General features: G+C 37.4%; 1 protein-coding gene across 1 annotated transcript; it reads left to right on the top strand.

The window, feature by feature from the left end:
- The first annotated feature begins 1,369 nt into the window (after window positions 1-1,369).
- On the top strand, window positions 1,370-25,059 carry SPATA9 (spermatogenesis associated 9). Its single transcript, XM_017508849.2, has 5 exons — window positions 1,370-1,585; window positions 1,782-1,870; window positions 6,288-6,515; window positions 19,008-19,103; window positions 24,465-25,059. The coding sequence occupies exons 1-5, from the start codon at window positions 1,525-1,527 to the stop codon at window positions 24,753-24,755; spliced, it is 765 nt and encodes a 254-aa protein (XP_017364338.1). The 5' UTR covers window positions 1,370-1,524; the 3' UTR covers window positions 24,756-25,059.
- Window positions 25,060-25,171: the final 112 nt, after the last annotated feature.

Here is a 25,171-nt window from a genome sequence, read left to right as displayed (position 1 = left end):
AAATTTCATTAGGTTTTTATTTCAGTTCTCCAACATCAGGACCCAAGTCTTTAATAGTAGATGTTGTGACTTCTTCTGCACACTCAATTGATTTATATAAAACTTTTCACTAGTCTCAAAGCAAAGTGGTACACAATCATTCTTTCAATTCATGACATAAACCTGGTATTTAATTAATTAGACATTTAATTTAATTTAATTAAGTGAACAATCTTATGGAAATAATGTTTCCTAGGTTTTTTTTTTACTTGGAGCTTTTTGGGTTTTTTTTTTTTTTTTTTTTTTTTTTTTTTTTTTTNTTTACTACTAGATTACTTTCTAGGTCTCATTTGTACACATATAACCTTGGATGCTTATAAACTATATTGTTTTACATAATTTTACATTTTACAAATGTAATGAACAGAAACTTTTCTATAGTCTTGAGGTAACAATCATTTGATGAATGTTGGGTATTTGAATTATTTCCATTCTATACTATTCAGAATAGCCCTGCTTTAACGATCATTATAAAAACTATTATTGGCCAGGCATGGTGGCTCAGGCCTGTAATCCCAGCACTTTGGGAGGCTGAGGTAGGTGGATCACCTGAGGTCAGGAGTTCAAGACCAGCCTGGCCAACATGGTGAAACCCCACATTTACTAAAAATACAAAAATTAGCTGGGCGTGGTAGCTGGCACCTGTAATCCCAGCTACTTGGGAGGCTGAGGCAGGAGAATCACTTGAACCTGGGAGACAGAGGTTGCAGTGAGCCAAGATCACGCCACTGTACTCCAGCCTGGGTGATTGAGTGAGACTCTGTCTCAAAACAAATAAATAAACAAAAAACCTATTACTGAGGACTGACGTTTGATATTGATAATACAAATGTATTCATACTGATACTTTTAGAGTGCTTTCAAAACATTCCTACGTCAGAGTTGTTAAGGGAATTAAAAAAGATAAATGATGTTAACTTAGTCCCTAGCACAGATACTAGTACTTAGACTTTAATCTATATTAGTTCTCATCCTCCAGATAATGAGTTTGATCTACTGATCCTCATTAGTGAAGCAAGAATAATCTGTTCAGAAGTCTTTCTGAATTCACTGCTGGTGTTTCTTTTCTATTTGGCATCACATATAAAGCATTTCTTTTAAAGCACATGCCAATTTTTTTCAAAGGGATCTTTGTTCTCAGGTGATCCATTGTTTGTGGTATCACTGCAGAATTTGGGACAAATTTCAACTTATATCATAGGACTCCTCAGTGTCTTTATTATTCAATCCCCTCACTCCTTCCCTTATGGCTCCAAGCACATTCTTCCTCCTCTCACTGCCAGAGTGGTTTCAGAATATTCTGTAGTAAGTTCTCAGAAGCCTATTGTGCAGTAACAAAGAATTCCAGCAGTGAGCTGTGAGTTCCGTCTTTGCTGGCTTTCCCAAGTGGAAGGCTACACTCATCCTTCACTAATGGCAGACTAGGACAAGCATTGCCCAGGCCTGCAAGCTTGTTAAGCAGTAGGAACCCAGCAAGAACTCATCATGCTAATCAAACCTGTTGGGTGGATATGTGGGCAGGTGTTGAAGAACTTTTCTGGAAGAAGTACACACAATCTTGTTGTAAAGGGGGTATGGGTGTGGGAACAACTGGGAATGAGATCCCCTAGAGTTCCTTTCCTTTCCCAGTCATCTAGGAATTTGATTCAGTGTTTCGTGTTCTTTTGAATCGTTCAGGGGATGTTTACAAAAGTTTTTTGTTTTGTTTTGTTTTGTTTTTCTGTAACCTTTTTTTGTTTTAGTCGAGGGGATCCAGAAAGTAATCATGGACCTTGTAGATGAGTTTAAAGATGAATTTCCCAGCATCCTAGGATTATCACAGTCTAATCAGGTAAGGTGATTTTATAACCTTCAAAAAGAATACAAAAATTATTTTCTATTTTTAGTATTGTACCATTTATTTAATACTTGATTTTGAGAACAGTGCTCAAACTTAAGAAAATACTAATTTTTGCCTCAGAAAAGCAAATTTCAAATATTCTCATTAAGAGAGGTCTATGGGAAGCAGAGAGATTGTGGACCAAGAAGTGAGGTAAATGAAAAATTAAGTTTAAAGACAATCACTGTGTCATTAGGTTAAAAACCTGGCAATCTCTCATAGCTACAATTGCAATGTAAAATCAGAAAAATACCTAAGATATTCTTCAGCAAAAATCTATGTCAATTAAATCAGTGCAAAAACTTGAGATAAATTGTAACAATGGAAAGATAAATACAACATGGTTGTGTGTTTTAATACTGAAAGAAAACAGTAGCATCAGTCTAAACAAAGTATACATGTATATTTTGTAAACTTCTGTTCCAAAAAGGATTTGAAACAGATAAAATATTGGGAGTGAAGCAGGAGTGAGGTATATATTTTGAAGAGACATAAAGTCAGGAAAAATAACATCTGTTTAGGGAACACATATAACCTAATTTACTCAAAGGTTCACAGCCCTTAATGGAAAAACGTGGTTCAGTTATTTTGATCACAGTTGGAATAGAATATGCTATGAGGGTACATGGTACAGTAACAATCCTCTTATCCAGAAGTCAAACTCTTGGCAATGTCAAACATGAGGTACATAGACAAAACCTGGAAGTTAACAAAAAGCACTCTGAGTAACACAGTAATCACAAAGTATACACATTTCATTCCAAAGGAGAAGTGATAGAGCTACCTTTAACCATACATGCAGACAACCCGCCATTAGACATTTACTAGACACCTCGCTATTGCTTGGGACTGGAGAGAAGAAATACAGAGATAAATAAGACATGATCCTTTCTGCCAATGAGCTTAATCAAATGGAGATAGAGTTGTAAACAAGTAATTGCATTAGAATAAGGTAACTGTTATACCTCTATATCTAATTTTGAGGAGTCAGCAACTCTACTAAGCAATGTCAGAGAAGGCTTCATGGAGGAAGGATGCTTTTAAGTTGGGTTCCAAAGGATGAATAGTAGTTTTCAAGGTAAAGAAAAGGGTGGGAATAGTGGGTAGGGGCCGGAAGCATATTCCATTGGCAGTGTGGTTTAACATAGTATGTTTCCAAAATGTCAAATAAATGTAAATTAAAGGCATGTAGGATAGAGGGGTTGAGGCAGGAAATAGTAGAAAATAGGAAATGTAACCAGGAGTTATGATGTGGAGGTCTTTGTATGCCATGTGAAAAAGAATGGACTTTCCTGTATATGTAACACAGATATCAGTCACAGAAAGGTTTTGGTCTTGGAAATGACATTCAGTTTGCACATTGAAAATACTTCTTTAGTGGTAATGAAGTCTGAATGGAGGCAGAGCTTCTAGGAATATTTTGTTGCAAATGACAGCTAAGAACAAGGACATTAACACTGGGAATAGAAAGAATGAGTTGAACACAAGAGATACTAAGCATATTTTGAAACTGACAGTGTGGGATGAGAGAGAATATGTAGAGGTTGAGGAAGATTCTGGATTTCATGGGTGGCTAGAAGAATGGTGATCCTATTAACTAGGATCCAAGACAAGATGAGGAAGAGCAGCTTTGGAGATAATGAGTTTGATTGGATCGCAGTTTAAGAGGTCATGCTACATCCTGTCCAAGGCTTGGAGTTGAGTTATAAATTGCATATGTAGGTTGGAAGTGCAAGGGAAGCCCAGGCTGAGGATGTATATTTGGGAATCATCAGTGTATAGTATGTTGTTATAGTGTAGAGTTAAACCATGTGTTTAACTAACTGTAGTGCACATTTAAACCTAAATTACAATCATCACTGCTCAAGAAGATTGTGTAGTAACATGAGGGCATAGGATAGAGCCCCCAACAATGCCATTGTTTAAAGGGGTTAGCGGGGAATCAGGAAAGAGTAGAATGAAGAGAATGAAATTCTGTGAAGCCACAGAAGTGGAGAGAAAAAGGAGAGAGAGATTAGCAGCAGTCAGGATCCTCAAAGATGTCAGATATAAGGTACATTTTTGAAAGTTACTTTTCATGTCAGTAAAAATTTAGCCAACACTAAGGGTAAAATTTTAGTTACCCAGAAAATTTACTTATGTGGAACCCCTCATTCACCAATAATGCTTGCTGTGTACTTAAACTCTTGTTTAGCAAAAATAATTTTCTGTTCTTTGATCTGAATAGGAGGTAATTGTTATACACACAGATGATTCAAATCACTGAGCCCATATATTTCTAAAAATAAATTAACTGATAGGTATTCTTATTTACCATTGAATCGGTTGAGTTTTAACTGTCAGGACCTGCTGAACTCCCTTAGCGATAGTAGAGTTCTGGGACTTGTAGAATGGACTCCAGATGGTACAATAGAAGACAATACTGATTTAGCCTGTAAGACAATAGCCCTGGGGGAGGTGGACATTGCCAGTGTCAGTCATCACAGGAAGAGGTGGGCATGTTAGATATATGACACCAGAATGCAGAAGGTTGGCCTTTGGCTGTCAGGGGAAGCAACTTTGCTTTCTGCCTTTGGCTGGTCCTCTCTTGGGCCTAGTGTTTGAGGAGGGGTGACACTGAAGTGTAGGAGTCTGCAGGCACAGTGGTAAGATGGCATGCAGATGCTGGTCAGATCAGCTAAGCAGGAGAGATAAGTCTTAAGAGTTTCTGAGGGCAAACTGGGTTTTCTAATACTGTGTCTTAGGCTTGGCATCCAGTTGCTCCCCCTCTTTGCATTCCCCTAGCCTTGGTATAAAGTCTTTTGAAACATTGGAGGCAATTTTTGGCTATGCTCTGGAGTAGGAAGGAAAGAGATGTACATGTCTGGTCAAGGTCAAATAGCTCAGGCCATCACAGTAGAAATTATTGAGAAAGCCTCAGGGTGAATCCTAGGAAGCCGGAGACCGCTGTGGAAAATCTCATTATCTTTTTCAAGTTTTGATTCTCCCACCACTGCTGAAATCAGAGAAACTGGGGTTTGAATTAATCAAATAAATGGCGACTTCATTCATTCATTTTTATTTTCTGAATAGCTTCATTATCACTAGAACCATAAGCAGGGTTTATGATGACATCAATTGATATTGTGATCCCAAAAGATAAAGCTCTGAATTCCTATTTCCAACTAATTGAAGTCATTTACTTATAGAACTTTGCCCAACTCAGAGAGGAACATAAAGTTAATTAGTTACTTTATTTCTCATTTTCAAAACACTTGACATTGCTCTTTTCCCACCATTTCCTTCAAAGAATGTGTTGCTGAGATTGGCAAGAAACTTGAGTAGTTAGGGGATATTTTCATGTATTTGAAGTTATTTGCTCTTCAAATATAAATTATGTGGAAAACATTACTAATACTCAGTTGTTAGCCAGATTATTTTTAAAAGGTTAGATTGTAAGTGCTGCAAATTTTTTAATTTCCAGGATGATCCATACTTCCCAAAAACACAGTGGAAGGAATGGTTTTAAAAATACTTAGGGGGCTTTATTATTTGGGCTGTATCTTAAATTTCTAAATTTTGTGATTAGTATTTAAATCTTCTCCTCCCCAGGCATGTATTTATTTAGGAGAAGGCCATTTTGCTGGCCTAGACCAAAAAAAGATTTGATGGGAGTGATGATGAAATTTTTGTAGAGGAATATACGTAGAATACAATCAGAATAATGCTTACTAAATTGTTCTTACTGGATAAAAATTTTGAAGGAACTTTTCTTTTTAAGGCTGGAAAAGTTAATTTTATTTAATTTAATTAATTAATGTATTTTGAGACAGAGTCTCGCTCTGTCACAGAGGCTGAAGTGCAATGGCACAATCTCCGCTCACTGCAACCTCTGCCTCCTGGATTCATATATATATGTAAAGATTTAAGGGCTGGGCCTGGTGGCTCACACCTGTAATCCCAGCACTTTGGGAGGCTGAGGTCAGGAGTTTGAGATCAGCCTGCTCAGCATGGTGAAACCCCATCTCTACTAAAAATACAAAAATTAGCCAGGCGTGGTGGTGCTCGCTTGTAATCCCAGTTACTCGGGAGGCTGAGGCAGAAGAATTGCTTGAACCTGGAAGGCAGAGGTTGCAGTGAGCTGAGATTGTGCCATTACACTCCAACTTGGACCACAAGAATGAAACTCCATTACCAAAAAAAAAAAAAAAGATTTAAGTACATGACAGGGAATTCAAGGGGTTTCGTGGAGGGATAGAATTATTGGACATTGAATAAACACAGGATACTATGCACAATGTAGTTATGCAGTAGTCAGTCTCTGTCAGAAGTAGTTTTAATAATGCATTGGAGAATTACAACAGTTACTTTTCAAAGGCCTATTTTTCAGAAAAGAGAACCTGCGCAGAAAACATCCAAAATCAGGATGGCTATTGCTTTAGCCAAGATTAATCGAGAAACATTAATTCAAGGATTAAACAGCATATCCAGATCCTCCAAATCAGTGGCCAAACTTCTGCATCCTCAGCTTGCATGCAGACTTTTAGAGCTAAGGCACATATCTGCTCGTCTGCTGAGGGAAGTTAACGTGCCAAGGCAACCCCTGTATAACACGCAGGTAAGGGAATACTGCATATGCACAAGGACCCCTTTTAAAGAAACTGTTTTGAATTTGCAAAATTTGAAAAGTAAAATGTAGTGAACCTGATTTTCTATGTGTAAAACAAAAATACTCGGATAAGAGAAATGAATGGTTGGGACTTTTTAAAATATAGTGTAATCTTTGGTTTAAATAACTTTGAAAGGAAAAGCAATGTGGATTTTCTTCTACCTTACTGTTTAATTGAACTGTATGAAACTGTCCATTTCAAATGGTGCAACTTAAATATATGCATGCAAATTACCATTTATGTTAAATCTAACAGAAATCCTACAACTAGCCTTAAAAATTGTATTTTATTTTTTTCCTCATAACTTTGTTATATTTCCAAGATAACTTTTGCTTGCCATAATATATTGAGTATATTTACCTGTAAATTCAAATTATATTTTTTACATTGTCTTATTGAGGAGCTGTTATATTTTGTTGAGGATAACAACTCTTAAAAAGCTTTTTTGGAACCAATTTTTTGTTTTCTAAACTTTGAGTTTTTCAATGTGGGCATTATACAAAGCATCCTAAATTTCACTACAAAAGATTCAGAATTTTGCAAGTCTGGCACGTAAACTCCAGGATGAATTAATTTGAACTCTTTGTTGAAGGAGAAGAAAATGAGGCTCAAATTGAATTAAACCAAAAAAGAAGATGAATTAGCTCCCGTAAACAATCCAGAGCTGTTAAAGATTCCCGACATAGCTGGATGCTGGTATTCAAACGAGACCTTCTGGATCCTTTCTCGCTTTTGCTCCTGTTCTTGGTTCTGCTTTCTCTCTTGATGCCATTATTATGCTGGCTTTCCCCTCGAAGTTGCAAGATAATTTGCAGCTGTTCCATGGCTGTATTCTTCCAGGTTCAATTCCAGCAGAAAAAAAGAGAGAGAAAATCTCTGACTCCTCATCCCTGGCAAAGTCTCCAGGTTCACTCCAAGAGCACAGCTTATGTTCTCAGTGCTTACCTCTAAACCAAGGACACGAGATGCACTGATTGGCCTGGAATTTGATTGCTTACTTATCCCTAGAGCTGAGGTTGCAGCCCTGTCCAGATCCACATGAACTGAGAGTGGTGTGGAATGGGGGAATACGCAAGCAAAAATCTGGGTTGCTTTAAGATGGTAAGAAAATGGATGCTGGTTGGCTAAAATCAACAAGTACCCTTCATGTAGGAATCTCTCTTTAATCAAAGATTTTGCTATTTCTAGAAAGCATCATATATTTCAGCTACAAATTGCCTGAAAGCAGCATTTATAAAAGGCTCTTTTATAATTTCTGATGTCCAAGAAAGTAAAAAATGGTGTGTATTTGCTAACCACTGGTTTCTTTATGAACTACAAGCCTTATTCCTGTATCTTTAGATCATTAAAAAGAAACACAGCTGTGGCTCATGTCTGTAATTCCAGCTCTTTGGGAGGCCGAGGTGGGTGGATCATTTGAAGTCAGGAGTTTGAGACTAGCCCAGCCAGCATGGCGAAACCCTGTCTCTACTAAAAATACAAAATTAACCAGCATGGTGGTGCACCTGTAGTCTCAGCTACAGGAGAGGCAGGAGAATAACTTGAACCTAGGAGGCAGAGGTTGCAGTGAGTCAAGATTGCACCACTGCACTCTAGTTTGGGCAACAGAGCAAGACACTATTTCAAAAAGAAAAGAAAAGAAAAAAAATGATGAACTATATTATCTTAAATCCCCACTGAAATATCTTTCTAAACCTAATATTTTGATGTTTCTTTCCTTGCATTGTCAAACCTATAGTTTTTATGAGGGTTGGAGAAGAAATGTCTTTTGAAGAATATTTCTGTATTTAATACGAAATCATGTTTAAAAACACTGGTCATTATTCTATTTAGGGTCTTCCTTTTTGCTTCTCTGCTAAATCAGGACTGTAAAGGATCTGAGATCTTACACTACTTGCAAGCTAACAAATTCGCCTGCCACAGTTGTACACACACATATGAATATGTACTCACACACACACACACACACACACACACACACACACACACACACTCGAGCCTTGGGTCACAAACACATAGTTTATTATTCACAGCAAAAGCATCAGCCAGAGCAGTATCTTGTGTTGGTTCCCTATGCTTACATTCCTTAACGCAGTGTGATGCGGGCCAAATGTTACCTGTGCACACAGTACGTTGCATCACAGGAGAGAGGAACCTTGAAATCAGGGGACTCAGCTCTTTATGGGGACACTGGCACATCTCCCTAGCCTCCTCTCCAAAAACTTACACAGATAGAGAGACAGAGAGTGAGAGAATGAGATTGAGATTAATTATTCATTACCCTGGAATATAAGTACATGTTTCAGGGAAAAAGGAGAGGGCTTTATCTTTAGTGCCCTGTGACACGTTTGGGGAGGTAATTCTCTAGATGTCTCTAGAGGGATATACTTTTTCTACTTTGCAAGGCTGTTTGCTCTTCAAACATGTCCTTTGCTCAGAAGGGCCAATCTGCACAGGAATAAGAGAAATCCACGTAGGCATATCTCCCAACACTCATGAAAATTCAGTGGCAAGAAAAAAACTCTATCTTTCCAGCTGAGTTTGTGTGTTTTTATCCAGTAATGAGATCTAAAAGACACAATATGTTTGCCTTTTTACTTTGACTGATAATGAGTTTCTGAGGTAAATTTAGAGATCAAATGTGATAACTTATTCCGGGAACCTAAGATAAACAGGCTTAGGAACGAAGTGACGTGAGCAAGGTCCATGTGTTAACTCTGACTCTCTTTTCTGAAATTATTTAAAATCCATGACTATGAAATCTCTTCTTCTTTTCCCTTATTCTAATTGTCTTATGTTCTAGCTTTAATTTTACAAATTCTTATCAAAGAAATATTCAAAATGTATAGAAGTTAATTGATTAGAAGTCTCACTTGAATTTAAACTAGTAGTAATATTTTGCTATATTGCCTTCAGATCTCTCCTTTATAAAATAAAACATAATGAACCATGCCCCAATTCCTTATCCTTTCTTCTCTACCAGAGGTAATCATTTTTTTGAAGTTGATGTGAACATTTACATGCATACTTTTATATTTTCTCTACATTTGTATGCATATAGTAATGTTTTTTTCCCCAAATTTCTTGCTTTCTTTAATTATTTTAAACATATGTATGTATGGTCTTTTTAATTATTGTCCTTGACTTATTTGGAGGTGCTAATTTTTCTGACTATTGTGATCTATATTGCTTCTCACTTATAGATAATTTTCTTATAATTTTATTTTAACTGAAACTTGAAAAGAGAAAAAGAAAACTTCAGAGTTTTTTGTTTTTGTTTTTGTTTTAATCCCTTTTGGCCTTGGTGGTGAAACTGTCCCTCTAGAGAAATTGTACTTGTTGCTCCAGGAGTATGAGCAACCTGAGACCAATCTTTATGTTGTTTTCAGTTTAGGATTCCCTGCATCAGGCTGATAAGATAAATTCAGGTCCCTTATAAGGGACAAGCTTGGAATTTTAATCTCTCATGGGAGCCCCATATAGAGACCAGCTTCCTTACTTTCTTCCTGTACTGGTGGATGCAATTATTTGAGTCCCAATTTCACTGAAATTGCAGCTCTGAAAAGGCTTGATCCCTACCTCACATCTATCCAAGTCTCATATCCAGTCTCTGTTTTAATACTCAAGCACCCAACCATTATTTTAGGGTCCAGCACCATCTCCAGAGTTCCTGGACTATAAGCTCACACACTTGCTGCTCTGGCTTTTAGTTCCCTCTTTGTTCCTGGCACTGGGGGTGAGAGGAAAGGTCCCTTTGTTTTTTGTAAACTCGGTCTTGTATTCTATCTGTTGAGTTTCATTTTTATAGCATTTCTAGGTGTTTTTGTGTGAGATGCTCCATATTAGCTCAGTCTGCCATGTTTGTGGAACCAGATGTCTTTCAGCTTTATTTCTTAATATCTTCCTTTACAAGTTTTAAGATGATTAAATTTGTTGGAAGTGAAGTATAGTTCTACTTTTTTATTTATTCAACAAATAGTGGCCAAGTGCAGTGGCTCACACCTGTAATCCCAACACTTTGGGAGGTTGAGGCAGTGGATCACCTGAGGTCAGGAGTTCAAGACCAGCCTGGCCAATATGGTGAAACTCAATCTCTACTAAAAATACAAACATTAGTTGGGCATGGTGGCAGGTGCCTGTAATCGCAGCTACTCAGGAGCTGAGGCAGGAGAATCGCTTGAACATAGGAGGCGGATGTTGCAGTGAGCCAAAATCATACCACTGCACTCCAGCCTGAGCAACGAGAGCAAAACTCCATCTCCAAAAAAAATTTATTGAAAACCTGATATACAAAATCACTCGTTTAGGTACCAGGGACTCAGAGATGTCTCACCCTTGCCCTGTGGTCTGTGGGGCTCACAGATAAATAAGCAAACAATGTCAGTAGGATGTAGCAAGTGCATGATCAAAGTATGCAAAGTGCACTATGGAAGCCTCAAGAAGGGGCCTATCATTCCAAAGAGTGGTCCATGTGGACATTCTAGAGATAGGATACTGTATCTGAGTCTTGAAGGAGTAAGAATTAGCCAGATGAGAAGTAGGAGAATCATTCCAAGAAAAGAACAGTATATATGAAGATACTGAGGTGCGAGAGAACATGACTTATTTGGAGAACATAAGTAGATCCATATGGCTGGAGTGAGACAAGTGAGAACAGTCCCAGGTCAGAGGTTCCAGGGTTCTTGAGGGTTGTGGGTTGGGAAGAAGCTTTATATGGGTAATATACAGTAGCTAGGGTTGAGAATCAGAATTGCCTGTGAGGGAAAACTAAGTTGTAGTGAACAATGTGTCTCAAATCTCCAAGACTCTGTGAAGACAGAAATAGAACTGACTATGAGGACAATGGCCTGGAGAGTCAAAGGTACGACAGAAATGTATGAGATGTGGCAGAGGTCAATGGATTGGTCCGTAAATGGAGGGTATCCATGGAACCAGAGTGCGCTGAGAGGAAAGTTCCGTAGTATGGAGAGGCCACATCAGACAGAGTTCAGCTTACCCAGAGTGGATTCCAGCATGAATTCCTTTCAGAATTGTCAAACTGCCTGTCTCAGATGGAGCTTTGTGTGGGGAAGTAAAAGGGGTGAAAGCTGGAAGGACTATGCAAGGGCATATGCTTTGTGAATGCATGAAAGGTATCACTTTAAGAAAACTTAGCTGTAAGAATGTAAGCAGCCTGGTTAATTTATCTGAAGGTATGTTTCAAAGATCTGGATGTGCTCTGTCTGGTCACTGATTTGTGGATGACAAATGATGAAAAAATGCATTTGTAGCTGGAGTAAGTAGCTCTACCAAATCTCTCTATTATATGGCTAGGAATACCAGTGAGGCAGGTGACTTCCTTTGGAAACACAGAAATAGAGGAACATTTTCATTAGGACACGAACAGTAACTAGAAGAGTGTTTTAGCCCTTTGACATGGGGAGTTCTGAGATGCAGCATACAGTAATGGTTTCCTCAGGGTAATCAGAGAATGGACACTGGCTCAGGAGCTCCCTCTACCATCACCAGGGCCTTTCTGATTGGATGTTCAGCTCTCTAGAGCATGCTTAATATGTCACAGCATACTGAAATGTTGTGCCAGATAGAAGCCTCCCAAAAATCTAACCAACAAGAGTGGCCTAAAGCGATTCTAATGGCCTGTGAGGGCACAGACAGTTGGGGTCAAGCCTTTCCAGCTAGCCACCTTGTTAGAAAAGGCTTCCTTTGCACCTGGCTCTATGGATGCTGAGTAAAATTAGTCCTCAAACCCCTCCAGGTTCTGCAAGACTGAGACTGCAGTGATAGAACTGTGGCTAGTTCTATAAAAAGCCTTGGGAATGGAAAACTCTTAGAGACTTTCCTGGTAGGTTTCAACATCTCCAGTGCCAGTACTTACAGAATGGTGCATCTGCTTAGCCTTGTGAGCTGCCTGCTTGAGTGGAGCCCACAGCTGCTCTAGGCTGCAGTGACCTAGATAATCGCCTTGAATGCTGACTTCAGCCAAGCCACGTCAGCTCCCAGACATCGTTGTTGATTCTGGCAGGCCAATGCAGGGCCACAGGTCAAAGAGCTCTTCCTGTGATAGACTCATCCCTATAATGGCATTAGAGTTGACTGTTTCTACTTTGTATAAGCACTGTCACATGGTATAGGATAAGATAGGGACAAAAGTGAAGAAAATCCTCAGTCTCTACAATGCCTGGGCTGTGGGTGGATCCCAGTGAACTTGTGTTCTTTTCAGGATAAGGATCAGAAGCTTACCTACTTAAAGTCTCTTCCTCACCCCACCCTCTAAGTTAGACTCCAAGTTGGGGTTTAAACTATGACCTCAGAAATACCAGGAAGTTCTGTAGTTCCCACATGGGCCTGCCATGAGACTAACTTGGCTGGTATAATCTAGACCTGGGGAAAGAGGATATTTTCTAGATATTAGAACTCCTGAGCTCTTAAAGACTCCTCCAGGTTGGCAAAGGGATTAGGACATTTGAGCCTTTACAGGACCACTGGATTAAAAGCTTGTTTAACAACAATGTTCTACGGAATGTGAACACTGGTGTTAATAAAGTCCAGGTAGCTCTCTCTAAAGTCAGGAGTCTTTCCTGTATTCAAGGGTGTTGTGGGTTGCTAAGCAAAAACACAGTCGTGTAGCTTTTCCAAACTTACATTTTTTTTTTTTTAATATAGAGATGTCCAGGAAATATTTTTTTTTTCCTGGACATCTCTACAAGTAAGTCACTGTTTCCTGCAACATTTGTCTGAGAGTTAGAATTTCCCCTATGACACCCGTTGTAACTCTCATCAGGGTGGTTTTGGACAATGTAAGCTACGTGGGGCCTGATAATTCTCTAACCTTCAGATCATGTATAAGTGAATTTTTATTTTCTAAACTGCTTACTGTTGGCTTTTTTGTGTGATTTATCTTAATAGTAAAAATAAGATGAACATACATACTTCTTTTATGAGATAAGGCAGTCAAAATTATGTGGAAAAAGTTGAGTTAAATGTTCCAAATGTTTTTACTGCTCAAATCTCCATATATTTTACATATTTTCCGTGACCAAAGTTACAAAGAAATATATGAACATAACATTGATACCAAGATATTTTTAACTCAAATATGCAAATAAAGTAAAATTAATATAATGAGGTTGAGATAAAAATTTTGAAATAGGCCAAGATCATCGAAAGATTGCCAGTTACCAAATTTCTCCAGCTTTTTATCTTAGCTTTTACCATACACTATTCCTGCTCAAAGCAAGACAAAAATGAAACAGCATGGTTTATAATATGAAAAACATATTTTATAAGTGAGTCATAAAGTTGAAAAATGGCTACTTGCCAGTAGCCACATATATTTTGGAGGAAATATATTTTCTGTAGGGATTACTTGTTACAGGAATAAAAAGTATTTGTTAAAAGCATTAAAATAATAAAAATGACCCTTAAACAATATAAAGATTATTCAGAAGTGTAACACATATTGAATACATAATTTATTTTGAAACTAATCAGCTTTAATTACTTTTAGGTGAAGGACAAAACCCGAGAGAGAAAGATGTAATAAAACGAAAAGAGTAATTTCTCATGTAGACGCCTGTATCAGTCCATTCTTGCACTTCTATAAAGAAATGCCTGAGTCTGGGTAATTTGTAAAGAAAAGAGGTTTAACTGGCTCATGGTTCTGCAGGCTGTACGGGGAGCACAGCAGCATCAACTTCTGGGGAGGCCTCAGGGAACTTACAATCATGGCAGAAGGCAAAGGGGAAACCAGCACTTCACATGGCTGGAACAGGAGGAAGAGAGGTGGGAGAAGCCACACACTTTTATACAACCAGATCTCAGGAGAACTCACTATCACGACGATAACTCCAAGGGGTCATGGTGTTAAACCATGAGAAATCACCCCCATGATCCAGTCACCTCCCACCAGGCCCCACCGCCAGTACTTGGTGTTACATTTCAACATGAGGTTTGGTAGGGACACAGATCCGACTCATACAACACCACTTTTATTTTTATTGTATATGGCCTACCAATTATTGAACGTGGACCTCCCACTATGAATTCATATATTCACAAACTCAAGAACCTTTTCAGTCTGCTAGGAGGTAGATCTGCCTTTCTTCCTCCTAGAGAGCCTGCTCTCTACTTGTATGTTTGTCTCCATGTAGCCTAAAAGTGGGATTCAAAGGCATGCTATCAATTTGATTCTTCTAGCAAGAGAGAAAAAGTAGCAGCTGCTTCATTTCCTGGAAACTCTTTCTTGAAGCCAGGAACTCTGGGAAATGCTGCAGGTGACCTGTGTAGGGAGTGGGGAGAAACTTTCCCTACCTATCTGTACATCTAGGAGTTAGTATGGCCCGAACAGAAAGGGGGAAGAAAGAAAACAGGCTTTCCCCAACCCCCAGCACTCCCATCCCCCACTCTTAGCTACTAAGCTAGATCCGATTCTTGGTTTCCTTGTTCTGTAAATCACTTAAGAGGGAAGAAGGAAAGTGCAGTGGGCAATTTTGTTCTGCATTCAGCAGTGGCAGCACTAAGCAAACACTGAGCATACTAGAACAGGATGCACACGTATTTTAATAATTTCATTTACAAAAATACCATATGTGCTTTCAACTTACCGTGGAAAATACAGAAAACAAGAAAGAATTGAATCTCTCTGAACCTGTGTTCCTATTTCACATGCTTTTTAGAGGATAAAATGAGACAATGCAAGGAAAGCCATTAGAATAGAACCTAACATGTAATGATTGTTCTACAAATGTTAACTATACAAAGCCACATTACTAAATCATAACAGCAATTAAAATTTGGGTGAATTTCTGTCCAAACTTTTTCTAGGCAATGTTAATTGTGTTACTTTTAATCATAAAAACATTGGACATAGAATTTTTAAACTTTTCAATTGAAGTAGACAGAAGAGTGTAGCTCCATGAATTTTCATAAATTGAACATATCTTGGTAAGCAGCACTCAAGAAATCTTCTCATGCTGCCTTACAGTCACTAATTCCCCCCCTTGCTAGGATAATTGTTTCCTTTCCTTCCAGCAGCATTGTTTTTGTATGTTATCTACATGGAATCAATCATACTTGTTATGCTTACTATTTTGAACCTTGATCTTTCTCAAGTATCATGAGGTACTATTAATGTCCCCTAATGCTACCCATGCACAGACATTCTGCTAAAAACTTTACGAGCATTTTCTTATTTACCTTCACAGCAAATCTATGAGATAAACATTAGCTATTATTCTCAATTTGGAGATTAGGGAACCAAAGCTTAGAGGGAAGAATTAATTTGTCAAAGATTTTATTACTCAAGAACTCTGGGGCCAGAGATGAACTGCATCTGTTTACTCCAGAGTCCATCCCTGTACTGCATTCCTTTACCATTCTTCATAAGCAGTGTGTCCTTAGGCAGCGTAATTTAATGATTAGGGTAACAGCTTGTGCCCTGTAGTATGATTCCCAGTTTAAATCTTATTTTGCTACTTACCAGCTATATTACCATAGGCAAGTTTCAACTTTTCTTTTTTCTGTTTTCCAGTTGTGGAATGAGGATAATAATAACATAAACTTCATAAGATTGTTTAAGAATTAAATATGAATTTTTTTTTTTTTTTTGAGACGGAGTTTCACTCATGTTACCCAGGCTGGAGTGCAATGGCGTAATCTCGGCTCACTGCAACCTCCGCCTCCTGGGTTCAGGCAATTCTCCTGCCTCAACCTCCTGAGTAGCTGGGATTACAGGCATGCACCACCATGCCCAGCTAATTTTTTGTATTTTTAGTAGAGACGGGGTTTCACCATGTTGACCAGGATGGTCTAGATCTCTTGACCTCGTGATCCACCCGCCTCGGCCTCCCAAAGTGCTGGGATTACATGAATATTTATAAAGTACATTGAACAGGACCTGGTAGGCAGTGCCATGTGTTTGTTCAACAAAAGGTTATCACATGTTCTTCAGAAGTACCTTTTATATATTTATTTTGAGATGTTGTTTTGCTCTTGTTGCCCAGGCCGGAGTGCAATGGCATGATTTCAGTTCAGTGCAACTGAGGAAGGAGACCCAGGCATCTAGGATCACCTCCCCCTTGACCTCCACAATGCATTTCAATAGAAGAAAAGGCTGGTGTTGCCTCTTGAATCACCTTCCTATAAAATAGCAGGCACGGTATGGGGGAATCTCTCCAGAAGACATTGCTTTTACTTAAACAAGATCACACCCCCACCCCATTCCTCCATCCAGAGACCAGAACCCTTTCATAGGTGATTTCTAGAGCTGTAAACCCAAGACCCTTTCACATGTAATTCCTAAAACTGTAAACTCAAGACCCTTTCGTATATGATTTCTAAAGCTGTAAACCCAAGACCCTTTCATATGTGATTTCTAAAGCTGTAGAACCAAGACCCTTTTCACTTGTAATTTCTATGGCTGTAAACCTAAGATCCTGTCCCGTGTAATATCTAGAGTGTAAGCCTATATAAAGGCAGAGCTTCTCTTTGTTAGGGGAGCTTGGCCATTTGGACAAAACATAAAGCCTTGCTCCCGGGCCGTAATAATAAAACCCCTTCCTTTCTAGTTTGGTGTCCGAGAGGTCTGTTTCTCGCAGCTGCGCCTGCTTCACAACCTCTACCTCCCAAGTTCAAGCGATTCTCCTGCCTCAGCCTCCCAAGTAGCTGGGATTATAGGCATGTACTACCATGCCTGGCTAATTTTTGTATTTTTAGTAGAGACGGGGTTTCACCATGTTGGTCAGGCTGGTCTCAAACTCCTGACTTCAGGTGATCCACCCACCTTGGCCTCCCAAAGGGCTGGGATTATAGGTGTCAGCCACTGCGCCTGGCCCAGAAGTACCTTTTAAAAGGCTGCATATCACTGACAATACCCAAGATATAGAATCAACCTACATGTCCAACCACAGGTGAATGGATAAGGAAAATGTGATTTATATACAAAATTGAATACTATTCAACCATAAAAAAGAATATTCTGTCATTTGTGATGGCAAGGATGAATCATCTGGAGATCATGTTAAATGAAATAAGCCAGACACAGAAAGACAAACGACACATGATCTCACCAACACATGAAATCTCAACAACAACAATAACAAAAAAACTTGTTATCATAGAAGCAGAGAGGAGAACAGTGGTTACCAGAGACTGGTTAGGGAAAGAAGAAAAGGGAAGGATAGTGAAAGGTTGTTAAATGGGTACAAAATTACAATTATATAGGAAGGAAGGAGAAATTCTGGTGTGCTACTGCACAGTAGGGTGACTATGGTTAACCATAAAATACTGTCTTACAAAATAGCTAGAAGAGAGGATTTTTGAATGTTCTCGCCACAAAGAAATGATAAATGCACAAGGTGATACAGATGCTAACTACCCTGATTGGATCATCATATAACATAGATTTGTATGGAAACATCAAATAGTACTCTTTAAATATGTACCATTACAATGTGTCAATTAAAAATACATAAATTAAATGTTTAAAAAAAAAGGTTGTAAAATGTACCATTGAGTGAATACAACAGAATTTTCATAACTATTCTGGAATCATTGTTTTAGTTTTTTTCAATGTTATAACTTTTTAATGAACATTGTCTAATGAACATTATGTGCATGTTTTTACCAAGCATTTATATGATTTTCTTAGCTACAGCCTGTGCCTTTTGGAAGTTCATTGAATCCATTGAGTTGCTTGGCTCTTACTTCAGAGGAGCCTGGCTAACTGCCACTTCACTGCTGAATGGAAAGAGAATGTTTTTCCTAACGTCCTCATTTCATATCCTGCTCAAGGCAACAGAGGTGGCCCATAAGACAGTATAAACTGAATATGTTAGTCTGATCTGTTTGAGGCCGGTACACCTACTGCCAGAAACTGGAAACACAGGAGAGCAACTTCATTATTGGTGTAAACTGCTCTGTGTTTCATGAGAGCCGGTTGGATATGCGCAGAGAACATTTCCGAAGCTTAATGATCATCTAAGGTTAATGCTGGCCTTCAGCAGTCTCATGATTAACATTTCCAAGCAGGTCATTAATCTCCAGGAAAAGCTTATTATTTTGATTGCTGTTTACTTAATTGAGGTTGTGAATAATTAGTAAAGAATGATTACATGAATTTGAACAAAGGAAAGACCGTTTTTCTAATATGCAGAGCAGCACCTCCTAGTGTGCACAGTTGGTAATTGTGAAAAGTTAAAGTCATTTAGATCGCAGAAATGCAAGGTTTTTATAGATTTGTGGCAGGTTTTGATTAGCACAAGAAAGTGTCTTCTTGTTAAAAAAGGAAAAGTAAACAATTTTCACAACGTGAAAAGCGCAGGTAGCTCTAAAGTAGATGACTTTCTTTAGAAAAAAATAAATTATCATTTTACAGTAACATTGTACAATATGACATTGAAACATTGAAAACTTTTAATAGAAAATCTTTTCTGTTTTTGCAGATCAGAAAGGGCTCTTTGTTTGAAATCATCTCCTTTCCAGCAAAGACGGCTTTAACTAGCATAATATATGCTTCATATGCAGCACTAATTTATTTGGTGAGAAAATTATTAGAATCTAGAAATAAATCTACTTATTTTATGTAATGTTAATGATAATACTATGCAATAGTAAACTGTACAATATTTACTGTTACCATTCACAAACTATAACATTCTTGTTACACAAAACAATTTTATATTAAAAATTTCCTTTTCTGATGAGCCAGGTCAATTCACCAAAAACCAGTTTGCTTAAATAGCTAAACTTATTTTATTTTTATTAAGTTTATTACCACTTGAATATTTTTGATCAAGAAATTTTAGTTTTACTTTTATTTAGCTACAGTTGTTTTGTTTCACCATTGTGCCATGGTTGGCTAAAGTTCAGTATTCTACCATTTGGGGTCTCTCACTCTGGGGAACACAGGTATTAGTGTATTTTGGATTACAAGTGCTGTGCATGACAAAAATATCAAGGATTTTTTAAATTGTAAAGGTTTTATTTTCTATTAGTAGCCACTTAAAAAAAAAAAACTATAACATACAAAATGAAAGTGCACAACTTATTGAATTATCACAAAATCTGTTAATCCTTATACCACCCAGGTCCAGAAAAAAAAAAGAAATTGCCATTATTCCAGAAACCTCTTTCTTGCCTCTCACAATCACTACCCTTTCTTATACAGGATATCACTATTTTGACTTGTAATACTACTGATAATTTGACTCCTTGAATTGCATATAAATGAAATCAGATAGTATGTATTCTTTTGTGTTTGTCTTTGCTCGACACTGTTGTGAGATTATTCATTGCCTGTCGCAGTAGTTTGTTCATTATCATTGCTGTGTAGTATCCAACTGATTGACTGTATCAACATTTATTTATGCATTCTACTGCTGATGGACATTTGGATTACTTCGTTTTGGCTGCTATGAATAAGGTTGCTATAAATATTCCTGTACATGTTTTTTGATGAAACTGCTAGACCATAAGTTATACATGTGCTGATACCCAGTAGACATTGCCAAAGACTTTTCTAAAATGATTTAACAATTAACACAAATCTCAGTAGATTTTATAAAAGTTCCAGTTGCTCTACATCATTACTGACACTTAGTATTGTCAATCTTTTTCATTTTAGCCATTTTCGTGGGTATGTAGTATTATCACATTGTGGTTTTACTTTATATCTCCCTTATTATTAATGAGATTATCTTTGTATACATTAATTGGACATTTGGATATTCTGTTTGTGAATTTCTGTTAAAATCTATTCTTGTTTTTCTATTTAGAGATGTCTTTTTTAAAAAAGATTTTTTTACTTTAAAAAACATAATTCTAGGAGCCTGTCCTTTTAAAATTATATATGGACAAATTTCTTCTCATATCCTGTGTCTTGCCTTTTCATTCTTTTGGCAATGTCTTTTAAAGCAAAAATTCTTAGCCAGGCATGCTGGTATGTGCCTATAATCCCTGATACTCAGGAGATTCATGGGGGAGGCTGAAACAGGAGGATCCCTTGAGCCCAGGAATGAGACCACCCTGGGCATAATAGTGATATCCAGTCTTAAAATAAATAGAAGCTTATCATAATTTTAATGTAATCCAATTTATTAATCTTTTCCTTTATGTTAAGTGATTTTTGTTTCAAAAAGAATCTTGACTTACACCTAACGTCATGAAAAGATTCTCCGTTACATTCTAGAAGCTTTATTATTTTACCTTTCACCTTTAGATTTGTAATCCATCTTGAACTAATGTGAGGTAAGAGTCAAATTTTTCCCCATGAGTATCTAATTAATTCAATCCAATTTATTTTTTCTTTAAAAAAGCCTTTTTCCTATTGTCCTAGAACACTATTTTTGTCATAAATCAAGTATACCTTATATGTAGGTCTGTTTATGGATTCTCTGTTCTATTCAGTTGGTCTATTTGTCTATTCTTGTACCAATTCAGCAGTGTATTAATTACAGGAGATTTATAATATATCTTAATAACTGGGAGAATAAGTACTCTTTCCATAATATATCCTTCTGTTTATTTTGGTCTTCTTTAATTTCTTTTAATTATTTTTATGGGTTTTTTTGTTAGCATTCTTACACATTTTTGTTAATATTTTCATATCATATCAAAACATACAAGAAGTCTCAATTAAGAGCCAAGCAGGTGTGGGGGTGTGTGTGTTAGGTTGACTAGATAGTTCTAAAATGTATAAGGGAGTGTACAGGGTCAAGAATAACCAAATACCCTTGTAAAAAGGTAGAACTTACTTTTAGGTGTATTATTTCAGTTTTTTAAAAATTAATATTTTCAAATATTTTGCCACTGTTTTAAATTTTCAAGAAGTGCTCAATATCTTAAATGTGAATCTCATATAAAATTGGCATTCAACTAAGCTAAGATGCAAATACATTGCAAAAAATGAACAGGATGACATGTCTACGTAGAAATAAAAACTAGACTAAAACAAAAAGAATGCTCATCATCACTGGTCATCAGAGAAATGCAAATCAAAACTACATTGAGATACCACCTCACGCCAGTTAGAATGGCGATCATTAAAAAATCTGGAGACAACAGATGCTGGAGAGGATGTGGAGAAATAGGAACACTTTTACACTGTTGGTGGGAGTGTAAATCAGTTCAACCATTGTGGAAGACAGTGTGGCGATTCCTCAAGGACCTAGAAATAGAAATTCCATTTGACCCAGCAATCCCATTACTGGGTATATATCCAAAGGATTACAAATCGTTCTACTATAAGGACATGTGCACACGAATGTTCATTGCAGCACTGTTTACAATAGCAAAGACCTGGAACCAACCCAAATGCCTATCGACGATAGACTGGATAGGGCAAATGTGGCACATATACACCATGGAATATTATGCAGCCATCAAAAACGATGAGTTTGGGTCCTTTGTAGGGACATGGATGAACCTGGAAACCATCATTCTCAGCAAACTGACAGAAGAGCAGAAGATCAAACACCGCATGTTCTCACTCATAGGTGGGTGTTGAACAATGAGAACACATGGACACAGGGAGGGGAGCACTACACACTGGGGTCAGTTGGGGGGAAATAGGGGAGGGACAGTGGGGGGTGGGAAGCTGGGGAGAGATAGCAAGGGAAGAAATGCCAGATGTAGGTGATGGGGAGGAAGGCAGCAAATCACACTGCCACGTGTGTTCCTATGCAACAATTTTGCATGTTCTTCACATATACCCCAAAACCTAAAATGCAATAAAATAAATGGGAAAAAAAATTAAACTTCAATTTCTCAAACGTTGTTGAAATCATCTCACACAATTTCTCATGCGATGAACTTTAAAAGTAGGTAACAGAAACAAACATTTGGTGATCTGATAATTGGTCATATAGGCATCTAAGGCCTGGGAGAGGTGGGAGCTAAAATTTTGGTTTTGAAAACAATATATATGTTAGACGTTAATGTCCTATGAGTGGAACCATGTCAAGAGAAAAGAGTAGTACGTCAACAGAAATATGAAGAAGAGCAACATTTAGGTGAGCTGAAAAAGAATCCATTTGGGAGACAAGAAAACAATCAGAAAGGCAGAAAAAAAAAATCAGGAGAAATAGTGCCAAGGAAACAGAGACTTAGGATGTTGTGAGTAGTTAAGTGTCAAATACAAGCAGAAGTCAAGTGAAATGATGATTTGAGGTGTCCGTGAGACACAGTAGTAAAGATGTTGAAGTTAACCATCTCAAAAACGATTTCAGTGGCATAACTGGATAAGGAAGACAGAAATAGCAGGTTTCAGAGTGAACAGAAGGTAATAGCATGGAAACAGACTCTGGTTTGACTAAGAAGACAGAGTGTGTAGCAGTTAATGAGCATGTTACAGTTTGCAGGGGAAGAGCCAGTCAAGAGTAAAGAGGCGGAAGAGACAAGGAATAACTGATAGAGAAGATGGTAGGGTGTAGGTTGAAAACAAAGACAGAAGAATATTGACCTTAATCAAGACCATTCATTTTCTGAGACTGGAAAAATGTGGTTAGAATGTACACAGATATAATTTTGTTGGTGAGGGACTAGATAACGTTTCAGGTAGGATAGAACTTTCCAGCCTTTCTCACAACATGGCATTCATAGACAATGATCATATTTGGGATAAATGGATGAGGCTATTTACAGGTAAAGGTCATGACTTTACAGGTTTCTAGTGCTGGGTTTGGATACATAAAAGTGCAAGTCACAAAAGATATCTGAATGACAGTGCCTTAATCAATAAAGACATTTAAATATCTTAATTAGAAATTGGGAGTTAGGCAGTTCCCAGGTTTGTACATTTAGGTCCAAAATGTTATCAAAACCCAGGTTTGAATGTCTGTACTTCCCCCGAATTCTTATTTTAAAATCTAACCCCAAGGTGGTGGTATCAGCAGGTGGGACCTTTGGGAGTGATTAGATAATGAGAGCAGAGTCCTCATGAATGGGGTTAGTGCCCTTAGAAATGAGGCCTGATATGAGGGCATAGCTAGAAGGTACCGTCTATGAAACAGAAAACCAGCGCTCACCAGTCACTGAATCTGCCAGTGCCTTGATCTTGGATTTCCCACTCTCCATAACTGTGAGAAATAAATTTCGACTATTTATAAGCTACTCAGTTCAAACTGTTTTGTTATAGCAGCCCTAAAAGCCTAAGACAACAGGGTCTTTCTCTTTTTTTTTTTCTAAAAACTTGTTTTTAGAAGTCCCTTCTATGATCTAAGCACTGTATTTGAAGACTCATAATTCATGAATTTTCTGTTCTCATTGCTTGCCTTAAACACCATCATCATCATCTTTATCACTAGTAAATTTACAGAGTAAGTTTAATGAATGCAGTCCTTAGTTGTTCTGAATTTTTGAAGTTATTTTTCTTTGTTTTATTTTGACACTCTTCTCCTTAAAGTACTGAGTAGCATTTTTGGAGGGGACAGTGGATCACATATTTGCTGGGAAACCACTGATAGCAGCTTACTAAATTCTTACTGATATGTTGATGTCCTTCCATTCTGCAAGTAAGTATAACCAAAGTCTAGGGGGAAGAAAATTAAAACAAAAATCCTACTTTGAGAAAAAAATGTTTGAGGACAAATCCTATCTCTCAGAAAATGTTTCATTTAATGACATCAAGAGAAGATGTAAAACATCTGATGAATTGGGGGGAAAAGATGTAAAACATATATTTATTGAAGTATACTAGGTTTAAAATTGCTCTCTAGATTGTAGTGTAATATTTAGAACCATCTCCCACTGCTTATTATATTGTGTGCTGGGAGGTCTTGAAAAGAGGTGTTTTTTATTAGATTATGTAGATTAATGACTTTATGTTAAACACTATATTGTATTTATCTGTGGTTAGTAGCTTAAAAAGAAATTTTACTTTTCAAACTCTTTTTATTATATAGGCAGTCTGTGTTAATGCTGTGCTGGAGAAGGTAAAGAATATCTTCCAAGAAGAAGAATCCATAAGGCAAAGCAGAGAAGAAAGTGAAAATTGTAGAAAAGCCTTTTCTGAGCCTGTGCTTTCAGAGCCTATGTTTCCTGAAGGTGAAATCAAAGCAAAACCTTATAGGTCATTGCCGGAGAGGCCAGACATTTCATGTTACCCCAAGCTTCCTGCTAATAAGCAGAGTAACAAGATCCAAGTTTTACATTCTGTGTTTGACCAATCAGCTGAAATGGATGAGCAAATCTGAATGCAGATATCACTGAACAGAACTTAAAAGTTACCTATTTTAATGGCACATTTCATCTGACAAAACTCAGAGACTAGTTTAAATATTCTGAATTGCTCTGCTTTCTTTTAAAAAAGAGAAGGGGACTACAATTAAAATGTCATTTTCTAGTATTTACATGATAGAGTAAATAAAATGAATATTGATGTGGAATATATGTACTGACTACTTTCAATGAACAAGAAAATCCACCCTTTGGTGGGTTAGACTTTACACTGTGGTTTATAATATGAACATATATATATATAATACATTAATGTTTTTAGTATAGACGAGTGTCTAATTCTTTACTTGGGAGGAAAAAAAGCACTATCAAAATAAAAGAATATTATTTTTTATATACAGCCTGCAGAGTTTGAGTCTGCCTATTATTTTAT

This window comes from Cebus imitator, unplaced genomic scaffold (assembly GCF_001604975.1).
Source record: "Cebus imitator isolate Cc_AM_T3 unplaced genomic scaffold, Cebus_imitator-1.0 Scaffold403, whole genome shotgun sequence".
NCBI classification, from domain to species: domain Eukaryota; kingdom Metazoa; phylum Chordata; class Mammalia; order Primates; family Cebidae; genus Cebus; species Cebus imitator.
Note: the sequence above shows the minus strand (reverse complement) of the source record. Positions and strands in the feature narration are given on the sequence as shown.

What these genes read in the sequence shown, in the direction of transcription:
- SPATA9 (XM_017508849.2), top strand. Translation starts at nt 1,525, where the DNA reads ATGCTAATCAAACCTGTTGGGTGGATATGTGGGCAGGTGTTGAAGAAC. An exon ending in GATTATCACAGTCTAATCAG is followed by an intron (nt 1,871 to 6,287) that starts GTAAGGTGATTT and finishes CCTATTTTTCAG; the next exon opens with AAAAGAGAACCTGCGCAGAA. An exon ending in ATGCAGCACTAATTTATTTG is followed by an intron (nt 19,104 to 24,464) that starts GTGAGAAAATTA and finishes TTTATTATATAG; the next exon opens with GCAGTCTGTGTTAATGCTGT.